Source organism: Mobula hypostoma, chromosome 8, assembly GCF_963921235.1.
Source record: "Mobula hypostoma chromosome 8, sMobHyp1.1, whole genome shotgun sequence".
Taxonomy (NCBI): Eukaryota; Metazoa; Chordata; class Chondrichthyes; order Myliobatiformes; family Myliobatidae; genus Mobula; species Mobula hypostoma.
The window spans coordinates 66,652,636-66,666,157 of record NC_086104.1 but is presented as its reverse complement, the minus strand read 5'-3'; the positions used below and the strand labels follow the sequence as shown (position 1 = coordinate 66,666,157).

At 38.7% G+C, this 13,522-nt stretch overlaps 1 protein-coding gene across 1 annotated transcript in view; it reads right to left on the bottom strand.

Moving 5' to 3' along the window:
- Positions 1–13,522, bottom strand: part of zdhhc14 (zinc finger DHHC-type palmitoyltransferase 14) — a 131,369-nt gene that overhangs the window by 29,378 nt on the left and 88,469 nt on the right. Inside the window, exons 4-6 of the mRNA XM_063056026.1 lie at positions 11,171–11,308; positions 9,658–9,706; positions 429–531 (exon numbers count right to left, since the gene is read on the bottom strand). Of these exons, the coding sequence (XP_062912096.1) occupies positions 429–531; positions 9,658–9,706; positions 11,171–11,308 (290 nt within the window). The remainder of the gene's footprint in view (positions 1–428; positions 532–9,657; positions 9,707–11,170; positions 11,309–13,522) is intronic.

Sequence of the window (13,522 nt, the reverse complement as noted above, 5' to 3'; positions counted from 1 at the left end):
GTAGAATTGTGACAAAAAAAAAAATTCCTCAAAGTCCATGTAGACAACTTTTACTATTCTACCATATCAGTCCTTTTGGTCACCTTTGCAAAAAGCTCAATAACATCCAAGAGACATTATTTCCCCTTGTCCAAAGTTTTGCTATGTTTTTTGCTTGGAACCCAAATCTTCATTCTTAACTACAATGCAGGTCTTTGTTTTGCCAAATTTTAAGATAAATAAGGTTGCTAACTAAACACAATTCCTAATTTTCAAGGAACAAATTTAAGCAAACTACTGCTAAGATAGTGAACCTAGCTACACTTGATATCAGAATTTCCAACTACTTAGCACATTAGAATGCAATAGAAACTGTTGATTATTAGCAAGCACTAGAAACAAAAATCAGACCATAAGTAAACTACTATGGAATAATTCAAAATACTTACATCTTCATTTGTTGTCTGATTTGAGCTGATCAGATAAGTATGAAATCCTGAAAGGCCAAGGATTGACCACACAGAGAAGAAACAAACAACTGCCTCCAGTACAGTAATAATGGAATCAAGGATTAACATAGAATTAAGACTGATAAAAGAGTGAAAAACAAAGATGCACTTTCTACAATTTAAACCTATTTCTGTTGATTCTAAAAACCACTGGTAGAAAATACTGAACAGAAACTTTAAACATACATGTGCAAATATTCTATAAATATGCCATTAAAAGGTTTGAAATAAATGTTAAATTCTTGACAATGGTATTCAATGTCATATACAACGGTATTCAAATGTTACATACTTGACCACAATGTTATCTTGTGAATTGCAAATTATATTAGAATATCAGTCATTTTCCCCAAGAAGTCTGTTACATAAACATCAGTTTCATAGTCAACTTCATGAAAAATTAGTCACTAAATCCCAGCTTTGCAACTCATAGTTACATTACCGAACATTCATTATCAATGCAATTGACGAGGGCAAAAGTCAATTGCTCCCATTTTGATTTCATTTCTGCAATTAAGTATTTTCCTTCCTATCCGAATACTCCATTTGAAATCAGATATTCACTATAAAGAACCAAAACAATGAACAGGTGACAATATTAGTAGTGTGACTGATAGCAAGGAAGAGGCCTTCAAAGCCATCTGTCTAGATTTGAAAATTTAAATTAGATTTAGATTAAGGAATTGGAGTGTTAGGAGGATCTAAGAAAGAGCTTTTTTTTACTCAGAATCTGAACCCTCTGCTTGAGAGGTGCTAGAGACCAGTACTCTCATGACATCTGTATTGCCATGACATAGGTAGTTACAGATCAAGTGCTTGTACATGAAGTATGGATAGATATTTGATGGCTGGCATAGATTCAATGGGTTAAAGCGCACATTTTGTGCTGTATGACTATGATTATCAATAGACTGATCAGGTGGTAAATAGAGAGTAAATGTAATTCATTTTGGACAATATTAAGGTACCTTATTTCAGGAGAACAAACAAGGCATGAGGTAATGCATTAAAAAGCAGGATACAGAAGTGCATAAAGCATGTCACAGTATCCCTGACTTTGGCAGAACAACTGGTTGTTCTACATGAGAAACTGGATTAAAAGAAGCAAGGTCATGCTGGAACTGCATAAAAGGTTGAGTTAGTTCCAGTTAGTGCACAGTTTTCAATTACGGTCACTTTGATACAGGATATGATTGCACCACAGAGGATACAGAAGATATTTATATTACCAAGGCTAGAGAATTATCACCTGAGACTGGCAAGATTGTGATTGTTTTCTTTGGAATGAAGGAAATTGAGTGCTGCTTTAATAAAGATGCACTTTCTTTGTAACATTTTCTTCTGAATTACTGTTTTCCATTGCACTACCTCAAACGATCTGCACGGATGGCATGCAAAACAATTTTCTCATAGTACTTTGGTACATGTGACAATAATAAATCAATTCCACTTCAAATGATGAACTCCACCACGGACGGTCCCAAGCCTGGCTGCGAAAGGAAGGTTGAGCATGAAGCTAGCAACTCCATCCTGTAAAAACCAAGTGTTACAGTAATGCCAACAGAACCTCCAACCACCTCATCTCTGGGAGAGGAAGGATTGTGCTAATGGGATTGATTTGCTAGGCAAGAAATTAAAGAAATGCATTTATGATTTATTTATTTACACTCGATTAATTAAAGAATACATTTTACCTAATATTTTGCTTCCTTATAATCTTCTTCTCCATTCAATGCTCTTAACTGCACAAGTACAGTGGTCAGATTTCCCAGTAGCTGCCATAAGTTTGCATTCTACTACTGGATTTTTTGCAGAGAACAACATTGCTGCACCTTTGAGAAATACCAGCAAGTTCAGGGCTTCGCAATCATGCAAGAAGAACATGAGTTCTTGCCTTCTTTAGCCACCTCTGCCATTTAATAAAATGATGGCTGGTCTTTTACTCTAGCATCACTTTCCTGTCCTATTGCCAAATTTTTTTGTTACTTCATGTATTCAATATAATTTTTGAAAGCAGATCAATAACTAAGCCTCAGTAGTGGAAAAATTCAAACAGACAGCATCCTCTGTGAAGAAATCTCTCTTTGTTTCAATCCTAAATGGTCTGTCCTTCAATTTGAGACTGTGACCTTAAGCTCAAGAGCCCTCAGCCAGAGGAGACATCCTCCCTTTTCTACCTCATCTAGTTTGCCAAAAATTTTAAGTTTCAATTACGTTATCTTTTATTCATCAAAATCGCTACAGAAAAGATTAGCCTCATTGAAGCAAGCCAAATGACAGGCTCACCTTCCCAAGTACCAACCTAGTCAATCTTTGCTGCATTTGCTCATTAACAAGTACATTCTTTTTTTTTTAGCAGAGACCAAAATTACTTCTGAAGATACTAACATGGATGGAAGATCGGCTGACTGGTATGAGGCAAAGAGTTGGAATAAAGAAAGCCTTTTTTCTGGTTGCCAGCCATTTGCTAGGGGTGTTCTGCAGAGGTTGGCTTTGGGACTACTTCTTTTCATGTTGTGTGTTCATAATTTAGATCAGGGGTCCCCAACCTTTTTTGCACTGCAGACTGGGGGGGGGGGGGGGGGGGGTGGGACGGTTGCCAACGGACAAGAGTAGCAGCCAAACACGTTGCGTTTACCCTGAAAAGACTACAATGATCATGAAGCCTTGCGGGCACCAGTGCGCATGCGTTACTTGCACGTGGCGATTTTGTTTCACAAATCGTTTTTGGCGATTCTGTTCGCGCAGGGTGGGGTAGTTAATCACAACCGGAATATTGGTGATAAGTGGCTAATACACTCAATTTTGTTTCTAAAAGGATTTATCTAATGAATTTAATATTAAACACAGCGCATATTTTCCTCGCATGAATATAGTGATAAGTCAGTTATCAGGGGAGGACTGGAGAGCTTGAAGTAAGTGTTGAACGAACTTCCAGTAGAAGTGGCAGAAGCAGGTTCGATATTATCATTTAAAGTTAAATTGGATAGCTATATGGACAGGAAAGGAATGGAGGGTTATGGGCTGAGTGCAGGTCGATGGGACGAGGTGAGAGTAGCATTCAGCACGGTCTAGAAGGGCAGAGATGGCCTGTTTCCATGCTGTAATTGTTATATGGTTATATAAGTAAGTCAACAGCATCATAACATTTTAAATAATGTTTGGATATTAAACACACAGCACGTATTTTCCCCGTATGAACATATAAAATCATTGCAACAAACCAATATCGCTGAATCAGTGGGAGCCCTGGGCTTGTTTTCCTGCAACAAGACGGTGCCATCGAGGGGTGACGGGAGACAGCGATACTCGAAGGGGGTTCCTTATGTCCAGTCTATTCCGCAATTTAGATTTTGTTGCATTCATCGCAGAGATATGTTGGAAATGGAAGCAACGTTTTCAGTGCTTCCGTGGCTACCTCAGGATACTTAGCCTTGACTTTGATCCAGAATGCCAGCAGAGATGTTATGTCAAATATACTTTTCAGCCCGCCGTCATTTGCAAGCTTGAGGAGTTGATCTCCTTCCCGCGCTGAAATGGATGACGCACGCATAATGATCTTGCGTGCGTTCAAGCTCAGCAGTGGGCGTGACAGGGAAAGAAAGGTGCAGCTGACTCATATCGCCAAATCATATCGTTTCCTCGCAGCCCGGTAGCGCTTGCCTTGTGACCCGGTACCAGTCCGCGGCCCAGTGGTTGGGGACCGCTGATTTAGATGATGAATTTTGTGGCCAAGTTAGCAGACAATACAAAGATAAGTGGAGGGGCCAGTAGTGTTGAGGAAACAGAGTCTGCAGGACTTACACAGATTGGGGAAATGGGCAAAGGTTAACTTGCAGGTTGATGAGGTGGTAAGAAAGGCAAATGCAATGTTAGCATTCATTTCAAGAGGACTAGAATATAAAAGCAAAGGAGCAATGCTGAGGCTTTATAAGGAGTATTGTGAGCAGTTTTGGACCCCTTTATGAAGGAATTGGAGAGGGTCCAGAGGAGGTTTGAGAGAATGACTCCAGGAATGAAAGGGTTAATGTATGAGGAATGTTTGAAAGCTCTGGACCTATATTCACTGGAGTCTGGAAGAACGATGGGGGATCTTGTTGAAACATATCAAATATTGAAAGGCTTAGATGGGGGGGACGGGGGACGTGGAGAGGATGCTTCCTATAGTGGAGAAGTCTAGGACCAGAAGGCACAGCCTCAAAATACAGTAATGTCCCTTTAGAACAGAGATGAAGAGGAATTTCTTTAGCCAAAGGGTGGTGAATCTGTGGAATTCATTGCCATAGATGGCTGTGGAGACCAAATCATTGGGTATATTTAATGCACAGATTGATAGGTTCTTATTAGTAAGGCATCATCAATTACAGGCAGGAGACAGGACAAGGGATAATAAATCAGCATAATGAACTGCAGAGCAGACTCGATGGACCGAACAGCCTAATTCTGCTTCGTTATCTTATGATCTAAAATTACTCAAGGCATGGTCTACCAACTAATTGGAGTAATACACCTTCCCTGTTCTATTAAAATCGTCTTGCAATAAAAAAGAACAACATACTATTTGTAATTCTAATTATCCACCACACCTGCCTTTTATCTTTCACAACTTACATACAAGTCAATCACTGTTTTTAAAACCCAAAACATTTCTGTTTTTGTGCTACAGTAGATAACGTCATATTTTCCACACTACACTCCATGTGCCATTTTGTTGTCCACTCGCTCAGTTTATCCAAATCTTCTTGAAGCTACTTTGCACTCTGATCACTGCTTGCATTGCTAGATAGTTCTGTGTCATCAGTATCTTGGATATGTCACATTTTCTGTTCTCATTGAGGACGAGAGCAGTAAGCAAACAAGTGTTCAGTGCCATCTGCCTGTGTTTGACCAGTCTCTTCTCACTGCTAGTGTTGGGCAAGAGGTACAAGAGTCTTAGGGCCCATGCTGCCGGGTTTTGGAGAAGTTATTGCCTGTACCCATTGGGTTTCACTTGCCTCTGGGGTGAATGGGCTTCACAGCTATGCTCACTTTTGGGGACCCTGGGGGTTATGTTCCATGACACAGAGTCATAGAAAGCTACAGCACCAATATAGGCCCTTTGACCAATCCAGTCCATTCCGTATCATTTAAACTGCCTAGTATCATTGAATTGCACCCGGATCATAGCTCTCCATGTACCTACCCAAGCTTCTCTTGAATATTGAAATTGAAATTGCATCCAGCACTTGCACTGACAGCTCATTCTACACTCTCACCACTCCAAATGAAATTTACCTTCATGTTCCCCTTACACATTTTACCCTTTGTCCTTAACCCATGACCTTTAGTTGTAGTCTCACCCAAACTCAGTAGAAAAAGCCTGCTTGCATTTACCCTATCTATACCACTCATAATTGTGTACTTCTGTAAAATCTCCCCTCAATCTTCTACATTCCAGGCAATAAAGTTCTAACCTATTCAATTTTCCCTGAAGCTCAGGTCTTCCAATCCCAGCAACATCCATGTAAATTTTCTCTGTACTTTTTCAATCTTACTTTTATCTTTCCTGTAGATAGGCGACCAAAACTGCACACAATACTCCAATTAAGGCCTCAGCAACATCTTGTACAACTTCAACCTAACATACCAACTGCTGCACTCAATACTTTGATCGACAAAAGGCAATGTGTTGGAGGTTTTCTTTACCACCCTATCTACCTATAACGACACTTTCAATGAATATGGACCTGTATTCCCAGATCCCTTTGTTCTACCACACTCCTCACTGCTCTACCACTCACTGTGTAACCCCTACCATGGTTGGTCCTCCCAAAATGCAAGGCTTCACATTTGTCTGCATTAAATTCTATCTGTCATTTTTCAGCCCATTTTCCCAACTAGTCCACATCCTGCTGCAAGCTTTGATACGTCTTCCTCACTGTCCACGACACACCCAATCTTGGTGTCATCCACAAATTTGCTGATCCAGATCATTGATATAGATGACAAACAACAACAGACCCAGCACCGATCCCTGTGGCACTCCACTAGTCACAGGTCTCAGTCAGAGGCAACCATCTACTACCAGTCTCTGGCTTCTCTCACAATGTCAATGTCTAATCCAATTTAATACGTCATCTTGAATGCTGAGCGACTGAACCTTCTTAACTGACCTCCTATGTGGGGCCTTGTCAAATGTCTGTGTAGACAACATCCACTGCTTGGAAATTTCCTCGAAAAACTCTAAGATTAGTTAGGTATGACCTACTATGCACAAAGCCATGTTGACTACCCTGAATCAGTCTATGTCTATCCGAATAATCATATAAGCAACACACACAAAATGAAGGAGAAATCCAGCAGGCCAGGCAGCATCAATGGAAAAGAGTAGAGTCAGCATTTTGGGCCAAAACCCTTCATAGGACTGGAGGTAAAAAAAGATTATATATTCATATATCTGGTTTCTTAGAATATCTTACAATAACTTTCCTGGTTTATTCTTAGAGCTTTTCTTAAATAGCAGAACAACATTAGCTATCCTCCAGTTCTCCGGTACTTCACCTGTCACTAAGGATGATTTAAATATCTCTGCTAGGACCCCTGCAATTTCGTCACTTGCCTCCCACAGGATCAGAGGGAACACCTTGTCAGGACCTAGGGATTTGTCCACCCTGATTTGTCTCAAGACAGCAAACACCTCCTCCTCTTGTAATCTGTATAGTGTATACGACCTTGCTGCTGCTTTGCCTCACTTCTATAAATAGACTGCATCCATCTCCTGAGCAAAATATCCATTTAATATTTCTCCCATTTCATTTGGCTTCATGCATAGATTGCCATTCTGATCTTCCAAAGAACTAATTTCCTTCAACTTACCTGCTCAAGCAACCTCTTGCCTTCCTTCAGCCCCACAGATTTCTTTAAGTGCTCTCTTGCATTTCTTATACTTTTCCAGATCCTCATTTGTTCCCACCTGCCTATACTTGCTATGCACATCCTTTTTTTTTCTTAACCAGAGCCTCAATATCTCTCGAAAACCAAGGTTCCTTAAACTCATTATCCCTGCCTTTTATTCTGAGAGGCACATACAAGCAATGTTTCTCAAAATTTCACTTTTGAAGACCTCCACTTACTGAGTACATTTTTGCCAGAAAACACTTGCTAGATCCTTTCTGATACCATCAAAATAGGCCTTTCTCCAATTTCAAACCTCAACCCACAGACCAAGCCTATCGTTTTCCATAACTACTTTGAAACTAATGGTATCACGATCACTAGATGCAAAGTGTTCCCTACACAAACTTCTGTCACCGGCCCTGTCTCATTCCCTAATCGGAGATCAAGTATTGCACACCGTCTTGTTGGGACTTCTATGTACTGCTTAAGGCAATGTTCTTGAATATATTTGACGAACTCTATTCCATCTAATCCTTTTACAGTATGGGAGTCCCAGTCATTATGTGGAAAGTTAAAATCACCCATCACAACCTACACTTCTTGCAACAGTCTGTGATCTCTCTGCTAATTTGTCCCACTAAATCATGCGGACTGTTGGGTGGTCTATAATGTAGCCCCATTAACATGGTAATACATTTCTTATTCCTCAGTTCCACCTAAAAAGCCTCACTAGATGAGTTCTCTAGTCTGTCCTGACTGAGCATTACTGTAACATTTTCCCAGACTAGTAATGCCACCCCTCCCCCCTTTAATCCCTCCTGCTCTGTCACGTGTAAAACAATACTGAGCTGCCAATCCTGCCCCTCCTGCAACCAAATCTCATGAATGGCTACAAAGTCATTAAATCATGTGTTGATCCATATCTTGAAGTTATATAACTTTACTATAATACTTCTTGCATTGAAATATATGCAGCTAAGAACATTAGTTGTACCATCCTGACTTTGTCTGACAGCTCAACATCTGTCTCCACAACCACTCTGTTCTGGAACTGGAAGCACTCTGTTCTAGAACTCCGGTTCCCATCCCCCTGCATGCCTAGTTTAACCCCATCCCTCCCTGTGCAGAACAGCAAACCTTCCCGCTAGGATTTTAGCTTCCCTCCAATTTAGATGCAAACAATCTCTACTGTACAGGTCCCACATTCCCTAGAAAAGAGCCCAATGATCCAAAAATATGAAGCCTTCCCTCTACACCAAACCCTTAATAATGTGTTAAACTGTATGATTTTCCTATTTTTGACTTCACTAGCATGTGGCACAGGTAGCAATCCTGCGATCATAACCCTGGAGGAGCTGTCTTTCAACTCTCCGAACTCACTTTGCAGAACCTCATCCTTCATCCTACCTACATCATTGGTACTGATGTTGGCCACGGCCTCTGGCTGCTCACCCTCCCATTTAAGAATGCTGAGGACTCGATCTGAGGATGTCCTGGACCCCGGCACCCGGGAACAACATACCATCCAGGAATCTCATTCTTGTCCACATAACATCCTTTCTATTCCCCTAACTAAAGAAACCCCCATCACCACAGCTTATTTCTTCTCCCCGCTTCCCTTCAGAGCCATAGGAGTCATTCTCAGTGCCAGAGTCTTGACCACTGTTGCTTCCTTCTGGTAGGTCATCGCAAACACTCCCCCCCACCCCCAACCCCAACAGTATCCAACCTGTTGCAGAGGGGGATAGACACAGGATAACTGACTTCCAGAGACTCTACGGTTAATGTTCTCTGTGTTATGTCTTTGCTTGCACAATTTGTTTCTTTTTTCACATATTAGGTGTTTGACTCTTTGTTGTGTGGGGATTTTTTAAAAAATGGGTTCTATTGTGTTTCCATGTTTTGTTGCTGCCTACCAGAAGACGAAACTCTAAGTTGTATACAGTATACAAACCTTGATAATAAATGCACTTTGAACAAAACTAAAAGTTAATTCTAATGTGTTATGGGTACATTTGCTCTAAATTAATTCTCAGGTTCTTATTACACCTTTTCCAAAAACCGGAAACTTATTAATTGTGCAACTTAATATGATATCGCTATAAATAAAAAATGTTACATTATGAAATTATTCAAAAACCAAAAATACTAAAAAATTCATTGATGAGTTGTGAAGTAGGTCACTACAAAAATGCAAACTGACACCAACCATAGTACACTCTCTGAAAGAGGAGTAAACATTCTGGATTTCCCACCGCGCCCCTCCCCCGACAAATGTAACAATAAAGGATATCTTGCAGGACTGTCTTTAAGCGCATTTAGAAATCCTGTCTTCTGCGATCCTATGTAAAATTGATCAAATGTTAGGTTAAAAGAAAATTAATTCAAAAAATCAATCATAAGCAAGAGCTTATGGTTACTTTCTTAAAAGTACAATGATCATATTCAAATGTTATTAATCATGAAGCTTTAACATTGTATCCTATATTCGTCTATAAAATCGTTTCCTTTTGAACTATAACTATTGCAGAAACTTCCCACTTTTTTATCTGCATAAAAATGACATATAAACACAATGAAATGTTTAAATTTCAAATTTTACTTTGAACACCTCATTAATTTGCATGTATCTCAATGCACTAGTATGAATCCACCTAACTTTATGGTAAAGATTTATCCACCAAATAGGACAACTAAAAGATAAGAAAGGCAAGCACATGAACAAAATGCCTGAGCATCACACTGCCAGAGTTTGGAGTTAACGTCTAACTTTGAGGACTTCTTGGTCTTGGCATACTTAACAATAGAAAAATCTAAAATTTTTAATGATACAGAAATGAAACTTCTGGTAGCAATAATTCAGGTAGCAATTAAATCAAATACTATTTATACATTTCATACTTAATTGATTAGTATGGTAAAAAAAATTCATTGGAATAGTTTTTGTGTTTGTTTTCAACCAGGTCTGAAACTCTTGATGCCAGAAATGAATTGTAAATATTATTACATTAAAAGAAAATAAATCAGCTTGTTATATTGAAGAAAACTGTAGTTCACTTGGAGTACAATTAAAATATACTCTTTCGAAGATCTGAATTAAAACTCTGACTCCATTGAAGTCCAGCTATAACTGATGGACAAAAATCTCCTCTGTAAACTAGCTGTATCCTTTATAAACTGAAACTGTCTTAATCCAGTTTCTACAATGTCTACATGTTATACTTTGTGGGAATTAGTCCAGGTCACTCAAGAGGCCACAGGAGAGGGTGATATGGGAACTAAAATAAGACGATATGGGATTCTCTTTAACCTGACGAGTACAAGCACATAACAAACAAAATCCTTTAAAAGTCCAGTTTTTTCCATTTACAATTCAAAGATTCTGTGTAAAAGAACTAAATGTATTTCTATTCAAATAAGAAATACACAACTTTCTTCACTAACATTAATTTTTATTGTTTTGCCATTAAACAAATATTAAATCCACATCTGCCCAATGTTTTTTTAGAATAAATATCTCAATGATCACGGTTCAAAAGCATTCCATCAAAAATATGCTGGTGTCTATCAACTTGTGTTCCAACAAATATATTTTCATTTATGATGCAGTCATGCATGATTGACTGTCTTGTAATATAAAGTATTCTTAGAATGTGGGTTTTCAACCACTTCTACATTGAACCCAAATGCAGTCATATCCAAGGTGTTATCACTCAATCAGTAACTACCATTTGCTTCATATCAGAAGGTGGGAGGAGAGCTAGAAAAGCCACTCTACAAATAGTCCAAATGAATATAATACTTACGGAGAATGACATGAGTGATGACGAAGGCGAAGATGAATACTGTCAAAAATGACAGTGACAAAATAAACATGTAAAAAAATCTGTAGTTCCTTTTTCCCACGCAGTTGCCTACCCAGGGGCAATGGTGATCAAATCGTTCTAAAGGGGGAAGAGCAATATTGGAAAACAAATTATAGCATCAGGTTACAAAATGGAGTTTGCATGACTGGTTATTTTTAACCTAGATTGACTTCGAGCAATATCAGGAAAATATTTTGCATGCCACATCTGCTTTTCATCCAGAAAAAATTTATTATATTCCAAATGGTGTTCCAACTATGGGAAGAAACATAATTGATCTGATAATATTTCATTTGCCCTCTTCATGCACTTACCAATAAAAAAGAATGAGGAAATTAAATGTGCACATATATTCTCAAATATTCTCCAATAAAACCACAAATATTCTCAAATAAAGTTGCTTTTAAACCAAAAATGTGCAATAAAAATGATGAAACCCACTAATTGTAAGACTAAGTTTCAACCACTCTATTCAAGCCAACAAGAAAGAATTTAATGATAAATTTAAAATTTACGAGACAAAGGAAGCTGCTGTACTTTAATTTTCTTCTCAATAATTAAAAATAGTTAATTTATTCCGAGATATAGAAATTCCTTCTTAATGATTAAAATATGATTCATATTCAATGGGAATGGTTAGTACTTCAATTTTGGCAAAAAGAAATGCCAAATATTTCTGAATCATTGCTCACTTCAACAATAGAATTATGGTTCGGTACAATCCTTATGGATGGAAGCATCCACTTTCACTTCGTAAGCAGAATACAATTTAAAAAGGAATCCTGACTATTTTCATGAACATTTTCATGACAGCTGAGCTCACAGTCTCATGCAAAGTACAACATCCAGAAGATTACAGTTAAAAAACACCAATTATACTCTGAATACAATGGAAAAGCTTTATTTGTTGTTTAAAAGTGTGGTATAATAGAATATCCTAAATTCACAAGCCTTTTACTCCAATTCAAAGATAGGTCAACAACTCTCTATTCTACAAGCAGAATCCTGCATAGGTGGGCAGGTTATCCTTCTTGTAGTGATATTAAACTTAGGCCCACTTGCCTTCTTTGATGGAAATAAAAAAGTTCATTCTTATAGTTTCAAGAAAGGAAAGGGGCTTCACCTTAATATTCTGGTCACTGTATATTTTTTATCCTACAAAATATTCCTCACTGTCAATTGTCTGGATATTACTGGATTCATGTTAGCAGACATTTACTCTACTTTCTACTTTAAAAAGCTGCTTTATAATATCTCAAGGCTGTAAAAAAAAAAGCCTTTTATAAATGTAGACTTGGTTATTTAACTATACAACAACAAAGGATTGACATTACCATGCCGAAATCAGGCCATAAGTGAGGCAGGTTTGGCAACCAGCAAAACAAAATACATTAATATAAGCTTCCAATTGGGAATTATTCCCATTTTTGTTGCACTGTAATACACTAAAAACAAGGCTTTTGTAATTCTAGAGTGCAATGTGTACAGTTTGTGAGGGACACACATTAGAAGAGCACCAGTATGATAATGATCAAATGGAGGGAAATCCAAAGAACAGGTCTCAAAAAAGCCAAAAGCCAGAGACAATTCAAGTCATTATTTTGTATCCGCTTCTGCAGGATCTGTATGGCGAGGCCTATGTGTGGGAACCTGCAGAATCTGACACAAGTGGAGTAGGTGGTGCTTGAAGAGATGCAAGGATGAGTAACTTATCAACTGAAGGATTCTTTCCTGACACAGGCTCCTGTGTGCTCTTGACAGCGTAACTCAAGGCTCTCAGTGCTGTCCTGACTGTCCCTTCCCCATTCTGAGCAGTAATGCACCTGGATTTCCACCAGTTGATGAGACTATGTTACACTTTTTCCAGGAAGCTTAGCAAACACCCTTTAATCATTCTCTATAGTCAAATAGTAATTTCTTGCCATAGCTGAACTTATTTTGCCAGTCAATTATTAGGTACAGGTGTCCCCCACCCTTCAAACGTTCGCTTTACGAAACCTCACTGTTATGAAAGACCTACATTAGTACCCTGTTTTCGCTTTCAGAAGGTGTTTTCACTGTTACGAAAAAAAAAGCAGCGCGCGGGGAAAATCAGCGTGCGAAAAAAGCAGCGTGCAATAAAAGGCAGCGCGCGCCCCGAGCAGCCGCTCTCCCCCGGATGCGGAACGGCATTGTTTAAACACATGCCTGTGAGCAGCAGTTTGTAAGATGAGTTCTAAGGTATTGGGAAAGCCTGGAAGAGCTCGTAAGGGTGTTACACTTAGCATAACACTAGACATAATTAAGCGTTTC